The sequence below is a fragment of the Lissotriton vulgaris genome, chromosome 2_1 (assembly GCF_964263255.1).
Source record: "Lissotriton vulgaris chromosome 2_1, aLisVul1.2, whole genome shotgun sequence".
NCBI lineage: Eukaryota > Metazoa > Chordata > Amphibia > Caudata > Salamandridae > Lissotriton > Lissotriton vulgaris.
In genome coordinates this window covers 1,161,786,514-1,161,808,394 of record NC_141687.1, presented here as the reverse complement: position 1 = coordinate 1,161,808,394, position 21,881 = coordinate 1,161,786,514, and the positions used below count along the sequence as shown (strand labels likewise).

General features: G+C 46.9%; 1 protein-coding gene across 1 annotated transcript in view; it reads left to right on the top strand.

Moving 5' to 3' along the window:
• The window catches only part of FOXO6 (forkhead box O6), a 269,042-nt gene extending 261,579 nt beyond the window's left edge, over positions 1-7,463 (top strand). Inside the window, exon 2 of the mRNA XM_086956859.1 lies at positions 5,139-7,463. Coding sequence (XP_086812985.1) covers positions 5,139-6,566 — 1,428 coding nt within the window. The 3' untranslated portion in view covers positions 6,567-7,463. The remainder of the gene's footprint in view (positions 1-5,138) is intronic.
• Positions 7,464-21,881: the final 14,418 nt, after the last annotated feature.

The window sequence follows — 21,881 nt, the reverse complement described above, 5'->3', positions numbered from 1 at the left end:
CATAAAATCTTGTGGAAACTCTAGCACCAAGATGGATATCGATCGACAAACAGATTGACCTGAAGATTTTCTCCCCAGTGGACGTCTACTTGTTCGGCAACTTCATGAACAAATTTAAAAAGTGGGTATCAACTGCCCACCTAAAATAAAACAGTCTAAAATGGAATCCCTCCAAATCTCTTTAAAAAACATTTCCATTCAAGCATGAACTGATTTAGGCTTTCTCTTATATTTCAAACATCCTTTACAACAGGGTAAACCCAAAATAACAAATCTCTGTGATGGCCAAGAACACAAGATACCAACTCGGACTTCTGTGCGGCATCAGACAGTTCTTCCTTGATTAAGAGTTGCAATCAATGCTGCAGGCATTTTTTCTCGCCAGACTGGATTACAGAACCATTTTCTAGTTGGGTTCCATAGAGTTCATCTAGTCCCCCCTTAGAGCTGTACTCCATGTGGCTGCTTCTTTGTTTCCGGCTACAAGAAATTAGGCTGCATTTCTCTTGTTCTTCTAACCCTTTAGTGACTCCCCAGTAATGCTACAGCTCATAGGACCCGGATCCCCCAGCATAGCCCCGCCTCACCTAAGCCGACATGCAACCCCACATTTAAATCACCAAGAGAGATTTGAGTGGGTTAAAAACGGCCATGTTTAATCTCAACATTTCATAAACATGACAAAAGCAAATAACATGCATAGTTAATATCCACAACACACTTTTAATATTGACCTTCATGATTGCAAAATATTATCATCCCCCCAGCACCAAGGGGCCCTCTGGCTCGCATCTCGCAAACTAAGCATCCCACGCAAGGTGCAGCGCACCTGCGCCCTAGAGTGGTGGGCCCCAACCTATGATCCTTGTCCGCCATTTCCAGGGCCCACCCCCGACCACCAGGCTGCCCAGGGACCCAGGAGGCTCGTAATCTGTTGCCCTAGCCTCCGCAGCTGGTGGTCACTTTTTCCCAGCGGAGAGCTTACCGTCTCCCCCCTCAGTGCTGGCTTAGGGAGTACGCAAGGTGGACTCCCGTCCATTGTGTTAGCCAATGTCACTGTTCGCAGGTCTCTTTACCGCAACTCGCCCCCTCTAACCACTAAGCAAAGGGACGGGTGGGTGGGAGTTAAAAACAGGAGTCTAGGAGGGGGGGGTGAGAGCGCACGGCACGAGATCAGCCGGCTGGAGTGGCAGAGGGAAAAGAGACCGAGGCCACGGGGACTTGACCCTAAATAGGCCCAAGGTCTCCGCCCTCTGCCACTCCGGAAATGCGTCATCGTCGACCCGGAAGTAATTGGCAGCCGGTCGCCCCTTGGGCAAGTCAGGCGTCACTGACCAAGTGACTGGCGGCGGGGCTGGGGGCCGGGTCCTAAGTGCGCGCTTCTCCTAGACTCGTGCTTGGCAATAATGTAAGTATAGGGGTTATCCCTCATAAGGCCTTGTATAACTCCGAACCTGTCTATCTGATTGACAAACTGAAAAGCTCTGTTGGAAATTTTGCTTGTGCCTCGCACACTCCATCTTGTGCTGTGCATGAAGCAGCCCTTCTCCATCAGTGTAACAAGGACCTGGAACGCCCTCCCTCTTAGTTTATGGACAACCAAATGTCTTGATACTCTTTAGAAAGGATTTCAAATCACTATTATTATTCAGACATTTTAGTTAAAGTCCATTCCAAGCTATATCACTTTTTTTTTTACTGTGTTGCATTGACTGAATGGTAAGTCCGTGCAAAATGTGTGTAGTTTGCTTTTGCTTAATTCTGCAGATTGTAAGCAAAATTATGCTTAACTATGTGAAATGCACATCCTTCATTTAGCACAAAATGCGTCCATGTGTCAGTTTTTGACACGAACACTTGTTTCACACAGAAAAAATAATGCAGAAAAACAAAAGCCGCATACACCAGCTGCTGCTGTTCTGGTTGTTTGCTGTGTTCACTGACTCCTGTGCTATGTTTTTACTGTGAGTGACGGCGTTATTACGCAACTGGCATAATGACATATTTTCGGTGATTTCATGGAACAAACATACCATGAAATTCCCAAAATTATACGAAATATGCCCCCGTAATGAAAATGTCACCCATTCCTTATCCATGATAATGTTGCTTTTTATGTTTAATGTCTGATTGTCTTTTGTTATGAACCGCCATTCTCCTGCAACGCACTCTAATGCCCTTGACCCAAGTTGGTGCGTTATAAATCTGCAAAAATAAACAAATAATGAAATACATTATTTATAAGGTCCCAGCTCCTGCAACCAGAGGGCGGTAGAGTAAGAGTAAATAAAGATTGTGAGAAGAATTCACCTCCAGTGAGGAGAGAATGTCAGTATGGGGTAAATTATGTCCCCCGAGGGACAGACTAGTAGGACTAGGAAAGCATATGACTGAGGCTGTGGATAAGATTTGTATTGGGGATTGCAGAAAGGAATTGAATAGGGAAATATTACGTTCTGTCTGTGGTTTCATAATGTGGGTGTCAGAGATTCGCCTTTAGGCCCCAACACGTCCTAGATGGCAGCTATGGACTTATAAAGACTTCTTCTCTGTATTTGGCTGCTCCATCATCGAATTTAACGAGTTTATAGCTCTCTGGCTGTTCTTACAGCACAAGTGTTCCCTATTCTGTACCCCAGACTTGTTCTCATAGAAGACTTGTTAATCCTCGGGTTGTGTTTGGCATACACTCCACCTAATCTTTAATTTGATTACCAAATGTGAATTCTTTAGGCTCCGGTCTGTCCCATGAAAGGGCGGTGAGGAGTAGATTCCCATCTTTTAAACACTGATTCTCCGTGTATTCACTGGCCAGAGTCTGGCAGATGTGTTCCCATCTGTCCAACACCAACCTTCTCCATGTTCCCTTCAAACACTAATTGATCACATCTTTTTGCATGCAAAAGGTACCCCATGTTTTCATCAGATTGTCGGCTTCGTTCTGTTTTTATTTAGTTCTACAGGAATCACCAATGATGAATTAATACAAGTGACTATCAAGTGTGTTTTAAATGTTTCTGTGTCCTTCCCCCTAAATAAATTAATTTAAAAAAGTGAGGAAGCTTGACCTGACTACGGATCTGATGATTGTCCTGACTAAGTCTTCTTTCCCAAAGTGGCTTAAAGGATTGACCAAAACATATTGACTAAATAGGATGTTGGGATGATTGAGTCAATTAGCCATCGGGTTTTTCGTTTCTTTTTAATCTATCCAGAGCAACTGTAAATATAGTCTTTCTTAAGTCTGTGCTCGTCCCAACAAGATAGATTTCTGGGAAGAGATAGGCCCGAGGATGAAGCATGCCACAAATTGTGGATGGGAACCCTTTATCTAAAAAGAGGGATAATATCTTGTTTATAGCAGCGTAAACAATGATTAGGTCAAAAGTATCTCACGAATCTTTTTGTGTGGAGTCAGTCACACGATTCAGAAAAGGGGGTGGTGATGGACAGAGTATCTGAATTAAACAGAACACTCATACCCAGTCAACAGATCAGGGCTTGATCCATCACCGTTTTTTAGCTCACTGCACCATCCCAGCTCAGAACCTGGCTACATGCAAATTAGTCTGTCCCTGGCCCAGTGCATCATGGGAACAGTCACACGCCTGACATGTACCTGAATTGCCCTGCCCTAGTGGCCTTCCAGATGCAGTAGCCTTCCCCTACTGCGCCCTATAGGCCAGCTGGCATCAGCCCCGTCACAATGGGGGCGAACAAGCAGTTGTCGAAGAAAGGGTTAAGGTGGGTGCCTTACCTGCAGTTGCACTTTTTAAAGAGGCAAGATTAGAGCACATAATGTATTCTCCCCACACACGGAGGAGCAATTAGTTCTAAACATGGCTTAATCAGTCACTGCGAGATTGATTTCTGGAAGCCTGGATCTGCCGGCTGCTGGCACCGAGCCAGGCTGGAGGCAGCCTCCAAACAAATGAACTGCAGAGAAGCGAGCCATTACATAATATGATATATGAGGCCCATAACTCACGCTACTGTTCATTAGTATTCCACTGTAAAGCGGCAGAGGAGGCAAACTTTTCAGACTCGTCAAAGCAACTTTACTCCTAGGGTTATTTTCTTGTTTTACACTTTGATGAAGCCTCTTCAGCCTGAAGATTGGGGGCTGCTTGACCTGTTTTTTGTGCCCTAAAAGTGTGAAATTAAGGTTTTCAGGAATCGGCGGAGCCCCTAAACTCAGAAAGTGTGTTGTGTGCATGTGTCTGTATACGTCAGGTACTTAACTCAGACCCCTGCCGTGTGGCGCAGGACGGTCATCAATGTTTCAGGGGTCCCCGACTCTTCAAGGGGCCCCTATTCAAGCCAAGGCCAATGAATGGCTGCGAGATAGTGGAGACTTAGGGCCCCCTCTTCCCATCCTGCTGGGGTGCCTCATTTTGTGTTACGTCACTGGTGTAAGTACATTCTATAATGCTGCGGTAAGCCTAGATTGAAGAAGGAAAGATCCAAATCCCTTCTAAGCACCACGGCGAACTTGAGGTGTGGATTAAGTGCTCATGAAGGGTGCCAGACTGAGAGTTGTATACCTCGAATAACTCCAGTACATTAGCACCTTCCTAAAGTGTCAACCAGTGCTAGCTTCCCACTGTGCCCAGACATGCTAGTTTTCACTCTGTCCTACACTTCCTGCTCCTTACAATGCCCATCAATGCCAGTGTCTAGCTCTATCCACATGGGGCCCCTCATCATTCTGCCCAACAGAGCAGAGTAGACCTTGTCAGGAGGGTGGCAACAGCATCTATGGTTCCATGATCATTAGACCTTTGCCTCAGCTGTCCTGTGTAGGACTCTGACCAAGCCCTTCAAACACTTGGCTGTCTGGAATCTCTTCCAGCTTCTGTTTTAGTTCTATTAGTAGTATCTTTATGTTTTTTTTCTGTATATAACCACCTACTATTTTATTCACGCCATAGGACATTCTGCTTCAAATGGGTCTAGAGAGAAGCACCATGACTTTTGTAATAATGCTTTCTGTCTTCGGAAACTCTCTGGCTTACCACAAAAATACTTCCATAAAGTTGGGGAAGTGGGATGTGATCATCAAGATTTTATGGTTGAAATAAAAGCAATTACGAAGATTTTGATACTCAAATTAAAATGTTTCTTCTTTGTCTTCACAGAATTCCATCCGCCACAACCTGTCTCTGCACACCCGGTTCATCCGCGTCCAGAATGAAGGCACCGGGAAGAGCTCTTGGTGGATGCTGAACCCAGAAGGGGGGAAAACTGGCAAGACGCCACGTCGACGTGCTGTGTCCATGGACAACAACAGCAAATTCCTGAGGATCAAAGGGAAAGCTAGCAAGAAGAAGCAACTGCAAGCCGCGCAGGAGCGTGGTGATGACAGCCCAACGTCTCAGCACAGCAAGTGGTCTGGGAGCCCAACATCCCACGCGAGCGAGGAGTTCGATGTGTGGGCGGACTTTAGAACCAGGGCCAACTCTTCTGCGAGCACAATGAGTGGAAGACTGTCTCCCATTATGGCGAACAATGAACCTGATGACCTTGAGGATGATGATGGAACACCATCCTCCCCACTGATGTACCCGAGCCCCTCCAGCACTATGTCTCCTGCCTTGAACACAAGGTGTTCAGTGGAGCTACCAAGGCTTACAGATTTGACTGGTACCATTAACTTGAACGAAGGGCTAGGGGAGAGCCTTCTTGATGACTTACAGGACAACTATAATATCAGCCCTTCTCAGCAGCTTACACCAGGGGCTTTAAGGCAGAGACCCTCCAATTATAGCTTCAGTTCCAAGTGCTCCTCATTAGGTACTGGCTCCAACACGTACTTAGGAACCATATACAGCCAGCCTGCGATGAACATGATGAGACGTTTGCCAATGCAAACCATACAAGAGAACAAGCAGGCCAATTTTCCACCAATGAACTCATACAGGAATTCATCACTGCAGGATTTGCTTTCCTCCATCTCTTATGCACACAAAGAGAGCATGACGCAGGCTGACACCTCCATGTCTCACCACAATAGTGCGGTGCCGCCACGCAGTCACAGACAGAATAGCATCATGTGTGGAAACGGGGAACAGGGTTTGTCCTCTTTTCCCTCTCATTCTGCAAACCTAATGAAGAGCCACCCTTTGTACCACCTGTCGCCATCCAACCATCATCATCATCATCATCACCCTACTGTCAGCAACAGTGCCTTACCTAACCCAATCAGCCTTATGAGCTTGCCTAGTGACACATGCAGCATGGCTGCCATGCCTCACCATGGGCCCCTCCACCCATACTTTAATAACCAGGGGTCGCACATGAGCTTACTGGAGTCGCTGCAGGGTCCCTACCAAGGGGGCTACCACCCCCCGGTTCTAAACCAGGACAAATTTCCAGCAGACCTCGACCTGGACATGTTCAATGGTAGCTTGGAGTGTGACGTGGAGTCCATCATTCTCAACGACTTCATGGACAATGATGAGATGGATTTTAACTTTGACTCTGCCCTCCCGCCACAGAATGGCATGAGCATGGCCACATTGCCCAATGGCCCTCAGCCGATGAACCAGAGCTGGGTGCCTGGGTGAGGTGAAATGAAGCCTCTCCACCACGGAGTAACCTAGGGGACATTTATCCATTTCTTTTCTGCCTTTATTTGTTAAGACAGGCTAGAGCCATCTGTTGAAACTTGACAACACTAAGCGTACAAGCACTCACAACCCATAGGAAGACATTTCTATGTGCATAGAAAGTTCTCTATCCATTCCAGGTGTACTGTGTGCTAGGTCAGATATGTCAAAGCTGTCTGCTACAGGCTTGAGGTAGCTCAAATGTCCACTGTCTAGCCCCACTCTGGCACTATTCCCATTAACAAATCAATAGAGTGAGAATGAGACTGAGCAGACACCCCTCTCTTTTATTAAGTTTGTAATCAAAGTAAATGTAAAATGGAATGTTTCAGAACTTGCTTCGAGGGCTACCATGCTAAGTCTGTGAGGAATTTTTTAATTGGATGCATTTTTAGCCTTTAAATTGTGCATGACGCTCCCACGGCCAACAACTATAGAAAGCACGTATTGCTGCTTGTTGGCAGCTGGATGGGTGGAAGCTAAGGCCTCATAATGCCACAGGCTCTGTTTTAGGATGGCATGCTGTTAGCCATGCTATGCACACTGTCAGGTATTCACACTGACCACCTATTCAATGAAATTCCAAAGTGGCTTTGCGTTGCTTCTCTACAGCTCTAAGTTAATGGCCAAAAGATTTTAATTCCCAAAGTTTATTTTATCTGCCGCAATTCATCTTTTTTACCCATTCAATTGTGACACGTGCAGTAGCTGACAAACAATTTACACCCCCTGCTAAATGTGTCTCTAACACCAACACACTTGTGCCAGATCTGGTCTGCCATTTTTAATTTTCATGTTTGAGTGGAAGTGCCACCAGGAGGCCTTGAAGGGCAATCCAGTCTGAAAAAAACTGTTTTCTTTAAAAAGGCATGTATTATTACATCATCCAGTCCAGGGGTCTCCAAACCGGTCCTGGAGGGCCGGATCCATGCCAGATTTTTTGGATATCCCCATTGAGATACATGTAGTAATTTAAAAAATCTGGCATGGATTCGGCCCTCCAGTACCGGTTTGGAGACCCCTGATCCAGTGGATAAACCTTTAAAAATATAAAACCCCTTCACAAAAAAACAGCGCAAACTGGCTCTGAATAGGAACACTGACATCAATCTGCTGGCCGAGCCCAGGTATGACCTTTGCCAGCCATCAATTGACCTGGTTCAATTGCCTGCACCTGTTCTAAATTAAACAAGGGTTTCATTTAAGACTAGTTTTACTGTCAGTGTGTCTGACATTCCCTAGCAAAGCCCCTTTGGACTCTGTAATGTTTGAGCGAGCTGTATCATGCAGAGCCTTTGCCTGAGTCGGCAGCCATATTGTTTACAATGGGTCTTCCTTACTGCTGCCTATATTGGTAGATAGGATGTGTCTGTTTCAGACCAACTACGAGGACATGCAAATTCAATATTTCATGAGGCAAAAGGAAACCTGTGCATTGTTATTGCGATTTTTTGTTAGTATAAGACAAAACATGGATCGATGTGCTCGATCATTACATTTTGAGCAATAATGAGAAATAACTCAGAGAAAGATATGCTCAGTACAAGGATGGAACACCGAGCAGGCTTTCTTAGTAATAAGCATTTATGTATGTCTCCTGCTAGCCACCATTGACAAGAAGGGCAGCGGCTCAATTGAACCAAGAAAGAAGAGCAACGCAGGAGTTAACCAATGGCAAGCAGCAGGCGGGATTACACTCCATATACTGTTAACAGCAGGTCTTGCCGACAGCGCATGCGCGTTGTATAGGCTCGACCAAAGAAATGGTGATGGGGTAACACAGCATGTCTGGGTGGCTGGTGGGGCCAGCACAAGCCAGACACTCTATCAGGTTCAGACTGACAGCGTGACTGGCTGCATTTATGCCTCCATGGACATTGGCAGGACCCTTCCTGTTTAGGCACACCACCTCTGCTCATTTGATATTTCGATCGAGGGAAACTGTTGTACTCCTCCAGTTCCAGTGGGTTGCGGTGCCTGGCACCCTTCTACAGATTGGTAAAAACCCATACAGACCATGACACCCCTTGTCAGGAGATTTATTTTCACGTCTCAACATTTCCAGTATATTTTGAATAGCACCTGCAGATTTATTTATAGATGGGGCAGCCCCGGACTGCCAGCAAGGTGTACACGTGAACCATGCAATCAGCTCCCCAATTTTATTTTTCGTTGTATTTTTTTAATTCAATTTAATTTTCCTGGCAGTTAGTGCCTCATTTAACTTGACCCAGAGAAGACCGCCATGTTCACATTTATATAGACTGGCTGCCCTTGTTCATAGAGTGCCTTGTACAAATGCTCTCCCCCCTTAGTGTCATCATTATCAAATCCTTCCTTTATAAATTGCTAGACTATCATGAAGGGCATTGTAACATGTAATACAGGAAAGACTACAGGCAAAGGGCACACATGAGTTCAATATGGATCCACAAGCACTCCCTATCTGCTGGTACCAGGAAAGCATAGGAAGCCATAATGGTAGCCCATGAGGAGAGAAGTGAGGTTTCAGAGGGCCACAAGAAAGCCGACAGTAGTTAGGTGGGAGCTATCATTGTAGAAGCACCTAGCAGTAACTAAAAGAAGAGCTTACTGATCATCCATTACCTGCCATTTCCAATGGAAGAGACTTAACGATGGAGAGCAGAAAGTAAAAAGAACACCTTTTGTTTGTCAAAATATTTTTTTAAACTTTATTTTGCAAAAACAATTGGCACTGAAGCAAAGGAATGTGTTTTCAAGTAAGAAATTAACTTTTCTTTAAAAAAACTTTCATTTTGTTTATTTTCATTAATGTTCTGCGTGAGATATGTTTTCTTTCATGTCCAGCCATTCCTGACTTTTTGTCCTGTATTTTTGTAACACAAAACAACTCCCACAGACTTAGCATGTGCTTTCAGTAGAGTGTTAAGAGGCATATTGCCAAATTTGATAGATTAAACACTCTGCGAAGAAATGAAAACCGAAAAGTCAGAATTTAAAATATGTTTTTTGCAAGCGATAAAAAAATGTCTGTTCTTAGGTATGAGTATGTATGTATATGAAGCTTGTAAGTGAGAGCACTCAGGAGTGGCAATGAAAAAGTACAATAATTGAAAAGTGTTTCCCACAATACTCTCGTGACCAGTTTGGTGATAATGCAAATTCCCTTTTGGAAGAAACACGACGGATAGTCCAAGCTAGAGGTGGACCCGCCAATAGAGTAGAAGATATTTCGACAGGGTGTTGTCTCTAGTAGGCCAGTAGGGTAGAGCACAGGGAGTCACATTTTATGTGGAGCCATTCTTCCTACTAGCCTTTTCAGAGGCAATGGCCTGTCGAACTTCCGTAATTTCTGAATGCATCATTCTGCATCTTCCATGTGGTGCTTGGATCAACACCCATGCACAACAGCAATGTCATCAGCATCTGCTCAGAGCTTTTCTTTACCTGATAGCTCCTTGAATGGGGCTTCAATATGTTCTTGGGACTAATAAGCTAAAAGTGGCCTTATCAGGTGGACGGCAACAAAACTGTCTTCTTGCTTGCGGTGCACCCCTGCTCTGTGCCGCTCTACCGTAGAAACGTATTTCATTCTCTCAGACCCTATTGAAACAGGTACACGCAAGGGTTGACTTTCTTAACAAGACATTGATACAGGTTCAGTAATTATTGTTTACATTGTTTTATTCATGTACAGATTTTAATATATATATTATATATACAATGTTTCTTGAATGCTTTTTTATTTAAATAGTTTAAATTAATTTTATACATTCAGATTATTTGCTTTTCAACATGCGCATCTACAAAAATGGGTATACAAGAAGAGGACGCTGAGCTGAGCACAGGGAATTCTTAGGACTGTTACACCGCCTGACCCATAAGGAGAGACTATTGTTTCACAGAAAACAAAATATCTGCCGAAGAAACTGGATACCAAGATCTTCGTTCACTATGGTTTTAAGTAATTGTCTCTGGAAACCATATCTCCAAGGCACCTCCATCAGCAAATTTTCCAGATCAAATTTTTGTCACAGACAATATCCAACATTATCTTTATCTCCAGCAGAGGTGAAGTTGGCAGTAGGACATTTGCGAGGTTGACTGGTAGGGTGGCACCACAGTACAGTCAGGAGGAGGGAGGCCAATATTGTTAGATCTCAATCATGGCAACCTTTTTAAGCTTCTATTTAGGAAAGTCTTCCTTCGCTCCCTAATGTCAACTTACCACACGAGTCCTGCTCATTCCTTTTGCACTTTCCTTGCTAAGGCACCTCGTGTACTCTGACGGAAAAGGCCCATGCCTACCTCTCCCAACATCAATACCTCAGACCTTTGAAGAACCCTTCTCACTGACTGTTGTGGTTTTCAATTGGCGAGGCGAGGGCACTGCCATCATTACCAACGTTGATGGTTAATGCAAACCTGCTCTCAACAGCTAGAAAATTCCTATGGTAGAATCCTGGAATATTGGTCACAGGTGAACATTGCTGAGCTTTAGTGTATTTTTTCCTTTCTGAATAGTTGGATCATAAAATGTACATTTCAGCAAAACTGTTTGCTGTCTCTTTAGCATTTCCTGCCTCACCTTTGTAATCTGCCTCTGCCTACCATGCTCAATCCCCACGTGTCAACCACACTCAAATTGTTCTCACCGCTAGTCAACCTCAGATCAATCTCTGTCTTTTTAAACCGCCTGGTCCTTTGGAGGCATGAAGTTTGACTGACTGAGGGTCAGGGAACTCCCCTCTTGAATATGCCATTCTAGAGGTCTGGTTCTGAATGCGATATTGCAGGAAGCACCTCTCTTTCATCCGGAACAGATGGGTGGGGCCCACTCATCCCTCCTTGGTCATGTCACTGTTACCTCCTTGTCTATCAGTAAACATGTAAGCTGTACGGGTTGGGCTTCTCATATCAAGACATGTCGCTAAAGAACCAGTTCCCCCCTTCCTCATGTGCGTAGTCAGAGTTCCTGACTTTGTATTCCCTTGTTCTGCTGTCGCGGGACAGAGGCAACAGCCATTATTTGGACCTTACCTAGATATATCTTCCTTCAGCAGGCAGAGGTAGCGAAATACATTGCTGCCAAACTAATAGCAGCTGATGTGAGATGTTTGTTGCGGCAGGCGTACATATGCGGCCTATACCAAAAGTCCTGCTTTGTCTTACTCAAAGTACACGAGGGAGAGGCATTAAACATGTATTGCACTAGTTTCGTGCCAAGCAGTAACGACCTCAAGAGAGGGCATTTCTTCATTTCTAATGCTATGGCCGAAGTGGCTGTAAAACCTTAAGGGTTTCATTTCCAACTAAGGAACAAACCCTTAGACCATAACTGTTTCAGAAACTATTTTTTATTATTTTTTTGGTTTTCTACGGCTTGCATAGGTACTATTTATCCCGATTCCCTAATGCAATTGGAATGCCAAGTCTTCTAGCCAATCAGGATGCGAGTTTCTAATCCCAGTGTTCTAGGCCGTGCGCCATAGGCTCACACACCCAGTGGCTGTTCAGCAGAATGAACCCGCCTATCCTTGCCTTCCTAGCCCAGCACAACAGCAAGCACATGGTGTGCGACAAACGCTGTACACGACGATCACAGAGCAAAGACAAGAATGCAGTGAATGTTGCAGAAAACTGGTTCAACTGTTTTCCTCTTAATGTCTTTTTTTTAAGACCCCAACCCCTTAATTTATAAATGTACAGATTGGGGCTTTTCAGTTAACACGAGTTGCGATGGGCTGTTTCTCTCACCGTGCATATGTCATGTGCGATGTAAACTACTTGATTGTGCTGTTATAGTTTGTGTACGTGACGACGTAAGGAACTGTGTATAGTGCATTGTACAGCATATTTTCATGAATAAATTTGTTTTAAATATGACATGTTGCCTGCAGTTTTTGAGATGCTGGGCCGCGAGGTTGTGTGTATAGAGGATGTGTGGGCTAACACTCCGGGAACAATCAAAACATAAAAAAATAAAATCTTTTGGATCATCAATCAAATAAGGAACAATCAAGGTCAACGGAGCACGCAGACGTGGTCAACTATAACAGAGTGCATTCCAGGCGTCCATCACCAGGTCAGGCATATATGCTTTGGGTTCGATTCCCAAATGACAAGCGCATACTGAGGGATCAACTGGCACATAACGAAAACACATTAAGGTTTCAACCATAACATAGAGAAAACACCCACTGGAATCAACTGACTCAAAATGAGCACACACACACCTGGCTCAATCAGCCTCTCCCAAAAGATTGATCAAAGGCACATAAGGAACGCAGCAAAATAATAAACACACCAAACGCCATTAATGATCAACTGGCACGTACAAACCCACACAATTTATTGGTGCATGGTGAACATGTCCTCTGGGATCCACTGGCACGTAATGAACATACACCAGGATCCACTTGGACAGAAGGAGTAAACACTCTGTAAACACCCGACTCTGTAAACACCCGTCAGTCAATCCTCGGGCCAGTGTTTTGTCCAATTAACCCGCAAAACACACTTTACTGGATTGACTGGAAAATGGGGAAAGTATACTCCATAACTGACTAGTGCAAAGGGATCTCACACACTTCGAGATGGACCACCACATAAGGAAAACATACTGTGATATCAACTAGCCCACAGCAAACACACACTCTGAGATCAGCCAGCATATAAGAAAAGCATACTGGGAGATAAACTGAAGAATAAAAACCACCAACTCGGAGACCATCTACCGCAAAGAGAAACATACACTGAGATGAACTGAGACTGAACACCCACACACCATGAGATCAGCTACGACATAATGAAGCCGTACCCAGGGATCAACTACTCTGAGGTCAGTCAGCACATAGGGCAAACATACCTTGGGATCAACTGGGTTTAACAAGTACTGTACACACCACGCGATTATCTTAACGTAGAAGGAAAACATCCTTGAAGATCAAATGAAGCATATGTTATGTTAAGGTATTTGTAAAGCGCATGGCTGCCCTCGCAATGGGGCGTCCCAGCACTAGTTTCAGAGAAGAGGGCCACGAAGATATACAGAGGTTTAGACAGAGAATAGCCAATTCTGAATGCTCCTAATGGACAGAGGTAGAGCATTCCAAAGGGTGGGAGCACGCAGACTCGGGCATTTTGAGAAGGAAAATAAAAGTTGAGATCGATTTAAAGGAATCATTTTCCTCAACTTTTTCCTCCCCTTCACTGTGTCCAGGGGTTCAAAGTATAACCACTTTCTATCACTTGACTCTATTACTTCAAGGCCCCCATTCTTTTTCCCACATGAAACTATTTTTGCCTTTGGAATGTTTGACTTAATACCTACTTTCCCTACAATCTTCGGGTGCATTTTCTCCTCCAGTAGATTTTCCCTTTTTTCTAACCTTTTCTCCTCCCTTTCTACTTCCCAAGATTTTTTTTGTTGCACCCGTTTTTCTCTTATTTTCTCCTGTTTCATACCTTGGTGGCCAACCGGCTTTCTCCTTTCCTTTTTAGTAACTGGATAGGAACCTCTTCTTACTGTTGTTGCGTGAGTTACATGAGATTTACCTTCTTTACCCTTTATTTTTCTATACGCCATTTGTTTCCCTTTATGTTTCCATTTATACTGGGAGACTTTTCTGGAAGGATACCTTGACTGTTGCCACCTATAACACCACTGCTCACTTCTTCTCCTACTTAGCATTGGGTATCTCGAAATATGCACATCTTGGACATTATTAATTTGCTCTACTTCCCCAGTATCCCCTTGGGTGGAGCTATCCTGCACTGGTCTAACCACCGACGACATTAGGCCCCTAATACCCTGTTTTCTCACACAGCATGCTTTAGACTCATCTCCTGGGCTTTGAATATTTTATTATTTGAAGGTGTATCCTCTAATAGGCCTTGCAGAATCTTTTGCAACATTAGTATTAAGTCCAACATTGATGCCGAGGGTGTTGCTGACACTTCCAAGTTCTCAGTGCTATTGCCCAACATATCTTCCAGTGACTTGGGACCTTGACTCGCTCCTTGACCCAGACTCTTATCTGCAATTGATCTTTCGTCCAAGTCTGTGGTATCCTTATGATCTTACTGCTCTTTTAAGATACTCACAGAAAAAATCTTTGGAGTTACAGAAGAAAGTCTTGGTTCCAAATTAATATGTATTTGGCTTAAAATGCAATGGTTAGGGAATTAATCTTCTATGCATTGGGCGCATTGATCATTTGTTTCATGGATTAGAATTAAGTCCTTCTTCAATTCTTGATTTTTTTTGGGCAAGGGATTCTTGATGAAGTGTTTTCCCGCAAAGACTTTTATTGATTTAGATACAGTGCCCCCCTCCCCCCTTTTGTACTTGCATGCGATGTATTTGGCATCTGTCTCTTCTTCATAGTTTTATTTTGCCCCTTCATAACACTCGCATCTTTCTCTTCCATATTCTCTACTGGAGTTCCAGTTAACTCGCTTATTTCGTTATTCGTGATCAGAGGGTCTTTTCTTATTTTACTAATTTTTTTTGCTTTTTAGGTGCCATTTACAAGTTTCTAATACCCACGTAATTTTAAAACGCGAAAGTCAATAAAATGTACTGGATAGTGTTAAATGCAGACTGAGGAAGAGGTCTCAGTAAGTCCAAACTATGGAGGCTCCGACTCCACTCATCCGCACCTACAAGCAGTTACTTATCACTACTACTTGACAAATCCAGCGCTGCATCCACTTTCTAGGACCAAACCAGCCTTCTATTATAAATAAAAAGGGGATTTTTGCCAATTATTCACCAATTAATCCCCAGCCTCACTTACCTCTGCTGTGACTTAATGTGGTGCATTGGGTGTGCCGTAAAAGTAACCTCCTCTCCAACGAGATTGACTTTTTAACCCTGCACATGTTAATTTCCCTTATTCAAGCCTCTTTCCCCCCACCGGGGGCTCCTGCAGGCTTCTTGCAGGTTTCTCAGATTTATTTGTGAAACAGCAGCTCTTGTCCGCGTTCTGCTCACTACGTTCTGCTCCTCGCACTTCTCTTTCTGCTCTCCGCAATTTTCCCAGCGTTCGAGCTCCTTGCCCGGTGCTCCGTGCTCAAACCTCCTGACCGTGGGCTCGGGAATCCGGAAATGATGCAGGTAACGTTGCGTAACGTTGTACGGCTGCCTGGAACCACCAGTCACAGCAAAGGATTCCTGCAAAACACTAGACCCAAATAAAAGTTGCCTACAAAATGGACAAACCCAACTTTTCCTTGACTCCAACTGTTTTGGGTATCATGCCAGCATATATCTTAGCGACGATGATAAGAGCTTTGTAAGCCACACCAGGCCAGAGAAAATGAACTAGGCCAGGACATGCACACTGTTGACAAGGTAAGGTGTTGATTAGGAATCTAATTGGCAAATGGAGAGCGTCATTCCTCCATCACAGCATAGTGGAGCTGTCAAGATTTACAATGACAATACAGTGTTTTGAGGATGCCCAACTCTAACTTTTCAAAGGAGTTCTGACAAGTATAGCACCTCCTGGGAGATGGGCTTCTTTTCCTTTGTAAATATGAGCATTATCACTAGTGGTGTTCTGGGACACCACCACCATTTATCCACATTTAGGATACCTTTAACCAACTTTCTTAGGGTTTCCATTTCGGGAAGGGCAAGCTGTCTTCCTGTGGCCTTTTTCTGTACTCACGTGGATGTATCTAGCACCTCCCTTTGCAAACTCTCTGGTGTCCTTCCACTTTACATCAGCAAAATCATGATGTAAGACCTCCCATTACTCAGGGTGTGCTCTGTAACAAGTACACTTTCAGACTTTCATTAGATTTTCCCAAGGTTACCTTTAATAAAGCAATTTAGAGAGTTCAGTTCAACATCCAACCAAGTATCTCAAGTCTGGTTACTCTTCTTTGTACTGTACCTAAGGTGTCTCATATATAACTCTGTGGGCAAGATAAACGTCTCAGATGTTCACTCTCCATGCGGGAATAACAAACCTGTGTTTCTGGTCATCAGTCTAATGCGCACAGAATTCGCCCACCTTAACACTCCAGTACTCCCCCTCAACATGATGCAACTTGTAGGTAATCTCCAACCAGAAAACTAATGTCATATATCCTTTCATAGCACAAACTATCTAAACCTTATTTGGGATACGGGCTTAGAATGGGCATAGTTGCATTGTTCATTTACATTGCTTTGACCTGTGGGATGTCATAATCAAGCTCTTTGTTGCCTGTTCCAGGGTCACATAGTCATTTACTCTCCTGACAGTCTCTCTTCTCTTTCCTTTATTTGGCACTTAAAGTCATTTGTGAGATAAAGATTGCCTTCCTTTGCCCTTCAAAGTCCAGCCTATGTTGTTTAAACCTCATGCCTAACCCCTTTTCTCCATTTGCAACCTATTTGTGGGACACCCCCGCGCCGCACGGCCACCAGCTGCTGCGTGTGCCCCATCGCCTTGCCCTCTGCCTCGCTGCCTGCCTCGCTGCCGGCTGACGCCGCTGTCGTCTGTTTTGTTTTTGTTTTGTTAATCATTTGTGCTTGTTTTACCAGTAATTTTTTCCCGTGTTAGCGTTTTTGTTTGCCTTTTGTGCCTGTTATTTTTTGTCAGTTTCTGCCCGTACTTGCGTCCTCCTTCCTGTCTGCCCGCCTACCTCGCCGCCCTCCGCCTTCCCTCCCCGCTCCCCGCTTCCCGCCACCACCGCTGACCACGCCCCTTTTTCCCTTCTGTTCCCTCCCCGCTCCCGCCTCCCAGCTGCCCCGCCCACCCGCGCACTTCGCCTTATATGGCGACCGTGCGAACGCGCAGCGGTCACGTGCAGCGGTCACGCGCAGCGGGCGCGCCGATTGTGCGCCGAAGGCGCGCCAAAGGTAAGCCCGTCTGCGCCCGTCCGCGCCTGGACCGCGCCCAGGGCCAGGACCCCTGGACCTCGAAGACCCCGACCGACCCGCCGGACGTACTCAGCCGCCACCCTCAGCGCACTCAACACCGGCCGACGCCCTGAGTGCCACCAAGCCACACCACGACGCACCCACGGACCCTTCAGCTGCCACGCCTGCAAGTTCTCCTGCATCCGGACCTGCCTCGCACCAACACCCGCCAAGTCGAACACCAGCAGCACCCACCTCAAGTGCATCCTACTCAACACCCGCTCCGTCCACAGACACGCCATCGAACTCTGGAACCTCCTAGACACCACTGCCCCTGACGTTGCCTTCCTCACAGAGACCTGGATGAACGCCTCTTCAGCTCCCGACATCGCCATCGCTATCCCAGAGGGCTACAAGATCGTCCGGAGGGACCTCAACGCCAACCAGATGGGAGGAGGCATCGCCATCATCCACAGGAACACCATCCGTCTCACGACCAGCACCGACAACACCCTGACCACCGCCGAACACCTGCATTTCCAGATTCACACCGACCCGAACACCACCCTCAGAGGCACCCTGATCTACCGACCTCCGGGACCACGCACCCAATTCAGCGAGGACATCGCCGACTTCGTCAGCCCGCATGCCCTCCCCTCCGCTGACTACATCCTCCTGGAGGACCTCAACTTCCACCTGGAGAACAACAACGACCGCAACACCAGCACCCTGCTCGACAACCTCGCCAATCTTGGACTCAAGCAGCTGGTGTCCACCCCCACCCACCTCGCCGGACACACACTCGACGCAGTCTTCTCCTCCAGCACAGACATCGACTTCAGCCACGCCACAGAGCTTCAATGGACGGACCACAGCTGCGTCCACTTCACCTTCAAGAGAACGACGACCCACCACCACCAGCATCAGGCCGCCCGCAGAAGCTGGAACAAGATCACAGCAGACCAGCTCGCCGCTTCCCTGAGCCAGCACCCTCCCGCCAGCTCAGCGAACCCCAGCCAGGCCGCCGACAACCTCACGAAGTGGATCAGCAACTGCGCGGACGAACTCGCCCCGCTGAGGACCCCGCTCAGCAGATCCGGCAGCAAGAAAGCCCCGTGGTTCACCGACGAACTCAAGAGCTCCAAGAAGAACTACCGAGCCCTCGAGAAAGTCTGGAGAAGGGAACCTACACCGGACAACAGGACCACCTTCAAGCTGGCCACCCGGAAGCACCACCAGCTGATCCGCGCCGCCAAGAAAACTGCTTTCAAGGACCGGCTGGACAACAACGCACACAACTGCAAGGAACTCTTCAACATCGTGAAAGAGCTATCCAACCCCAACGCAGGAAACAACGACATCACCCCATCGCAAGACCTCTGCAACTCCCTCGCCTCATACTTCCACAACAAGATCGCGGACATGCACAACAGCTTCAACAACCAACCAACGCACACCAAGACCGAACAACCACCCCCCACCACCACCCTCCACGCCTGGACCCCGATCAGCACCGAAGACACCATCCGCACGATGAACTCCATCCACTCCGGATCACCGACTGACCCCTGCCCTCACCACGTCTTCAACAAGGCTGACGCTGTCATCGCACCCCACCTGCGAGACATCATTAACACATCCTTTGACACCGCCACCTTCCCTGAGAGCTGGAAGCACGCCAAACTCAGCGCTCTTCTCAAGAAACCCACAGCGGACCCCACCGAACTCAAGAATTACCGCCCCATCTTGCTCCTCCCGTTTCCAGCCAAAGTCATCGAGAAGACCGTCAACAAGCAGATGGCCGCCTTCCTCGAGACGAATGGATCCCTCGACCCCTCACAGTCCGGCTTCCGAGCCAATCACAGCACCGAGACCGCCCTCATCGCCGCCACCGATGACATCCGAGCCCTGATGGACAACGGAGAAACAGCGGCCCTCATCCTCCTAGACCTCTCCGCGGCTTTCGACACTGTCTGCCACCGCACCCTAGTACAGCGCCTCAGCAACGTCGGAATCCAGGACAAGGCGCTGGAATGGATCATCTCCTTCCTCGACGGAAGAACACAGAGAGTCCGCCTACCACCGTACAAGTCAGAGGCCACCGAAGTCATCTGCGGCGTCCCTCAAGGATCCTCTCTGAGCCCCACCCTCTTCAACGTCTACATGAGCCCCCTCGCGGCCATCGCACGCCAGCACAACCTCAACATAATCTCCTACTCCGACGACACCCAGCTGATCCTCTCCCTGACCAACGACCCCGCCGCCGCCAGAGCCAACCTACACGAAGGGATGAAAGAGGTAGCCGAGTGGATGACGACCAGCCGCCTGAAACTGAACTCGGACAAGACGGAGGTCCTCATCCTGGGCTCCTCACCCTCCGCCTGGGACGACTCCTGGTGGCCTCCCGCCCTGGGCACCGCACCCAAACCGACAGACCATGCACGCAACCTGGGCTTCATCCTGGACTCCTCCCTCTCCATGACCAGGCAAGTCAACAACGTCTCCTCGGCGTGCTTCAACACCCTACGCATGCTACGGAAGATCTTCTGGTGGATCCCCACCGAGACCAGGAAGACCGTCACCCAGGCCCTCGTCACCAGCCGACTGGACTACGGCAACGCCCTCTACGCCGGTACCACCGCCAAGCTCCAGAAGAGACTCCAGCGGATCCAGAACGCCTCAGCCAGACTCATCCTCGACATCCCACGAACCAGCCACATCTCCGGACATCTGAGAGACCTTCACTGGCTCCCCGTCAACAAAAGAATCACCTTCCGCCTCCTCACCCACGCACACAAAGCCCTACACGACCAAGGCCCGAGCTACCTCAACAACCGAGTCAACTTCTACGCTCCCAAACGCCACCTCCGATCAGCCAACCACGCCCTCGCCGCCGTCCCCCGCATCCGAAGAGCGACTACAGGAGGAAGGTCCTTCTCCTACCTTGCCGCCAAGACCTGGAACTCCCTCCCGACCGACCTGCGCCTGACCCAAGACCACCTCTCCTTCAGGAAGAAGCTGAAGACCTGGCTGTTCGAGCAGTAGCGGCACCCCCCCCCCCCCCCCCCCCCCCCACCCCCAGCGCCTTGAGACCCTATGGGTATGTAGCGCGCTCTATAAATGTCATTGATTGATTGATTGATTGATTTGACTATAACTTTTTTCGGGTGATTCTTGTAGATGAGATAACATGAGTGAAAATGAGGCTCTCAACCTCAATGGGGTTCTCTGAAGTCTCCTTCCCGCCATAACCAGTCTTGTGATCCTCATTCTCTCTGACCTTCACTGGGTCTACCTTTACATAAGTACCTTCTCCCGCGCTCAGAGGATTAGCTTTAGCTCCACCATTGAGTTGGGAGCCATGAATGAAACTTGACTGTCTCAACACATTGCAAAGACCTGGCACCTCTACTCCAAATCTCCATTGCCCCAAAAATGTTTTGGGAGGAACTTTTCTGCATTAATTGAAACGCTAACATGAAAGTTGTCCGTTTCATTAAGTCACTGGGAAATGATGTAAGAATTTAGATATGCTAAAGCTAGGTGTAGAGAAAATCCATTATCCAAGGAAAAGCACGGAAACGAGGTAATGGGAGACGTAGTTTATTCGTACGTCTACTCGCAGTTCAGTCCAACTCAGTAATGCCCCCTTCCTATACAACAGTCCATCCTACAACATTCCACATATTCAAACCATAACATACTGTACTGTAACACGAGCCAGTCACGAGCTGTAACAAGAGATAATGCTCGTGACCGCTCGCATCCACATTAACTGTTCCCAACACTAGGTTCTCGCAACAGTCTTCCCAGCAGGACTCTAGAAAGGCTATCTAATAATTCCTAGAAAATATCTTTCTCTGCCAGTGGGGCTTGCTGGGGCTGAAGATGTTTTCTGTAGCACGGAGCTCCTGGCTTTATTCTTGCACCCTTACTTGTTACTAGGTACTGAGTAAACAGTGAGATCCCAGGCTCACCTTACATGGTGAAGGTTATAAAGATACGAGAAGGTCCTAGTCTGAGGGTAGCACAGAAACACTTGGACTATTGCCCCTCTCACTTCTGCTGCTAAGAGGTAGAATTTCGTGAGGCCACTGAGAGTAAGCCTGAGTAAGTCTCCCTTTCAGTACCAGAGGCTAGAGGGTCACCAGCATCACTAGTGTCAGGTAAGTCAGGAAGTGAATGGGGTAAGTCATATATGAGAGTTGTAGACTGAAAAGCTTCCTCCTCCCATAAGACTAAAGATGGGGGAAGGAAAGTGTAGGGTAAAAATATCTAGAAGTTCCCCATGTGGTTTCTCTGGATCCCCTTAGATGCACGGTTTATGAAGCACCACTAACTTGAAGCCAATGACATCCAGCAGGCAAGCAAACGCCACCATCCTTATGGGACTCAGTCTCAGATGGGAACAGATGGAACTACATCAAAGATTG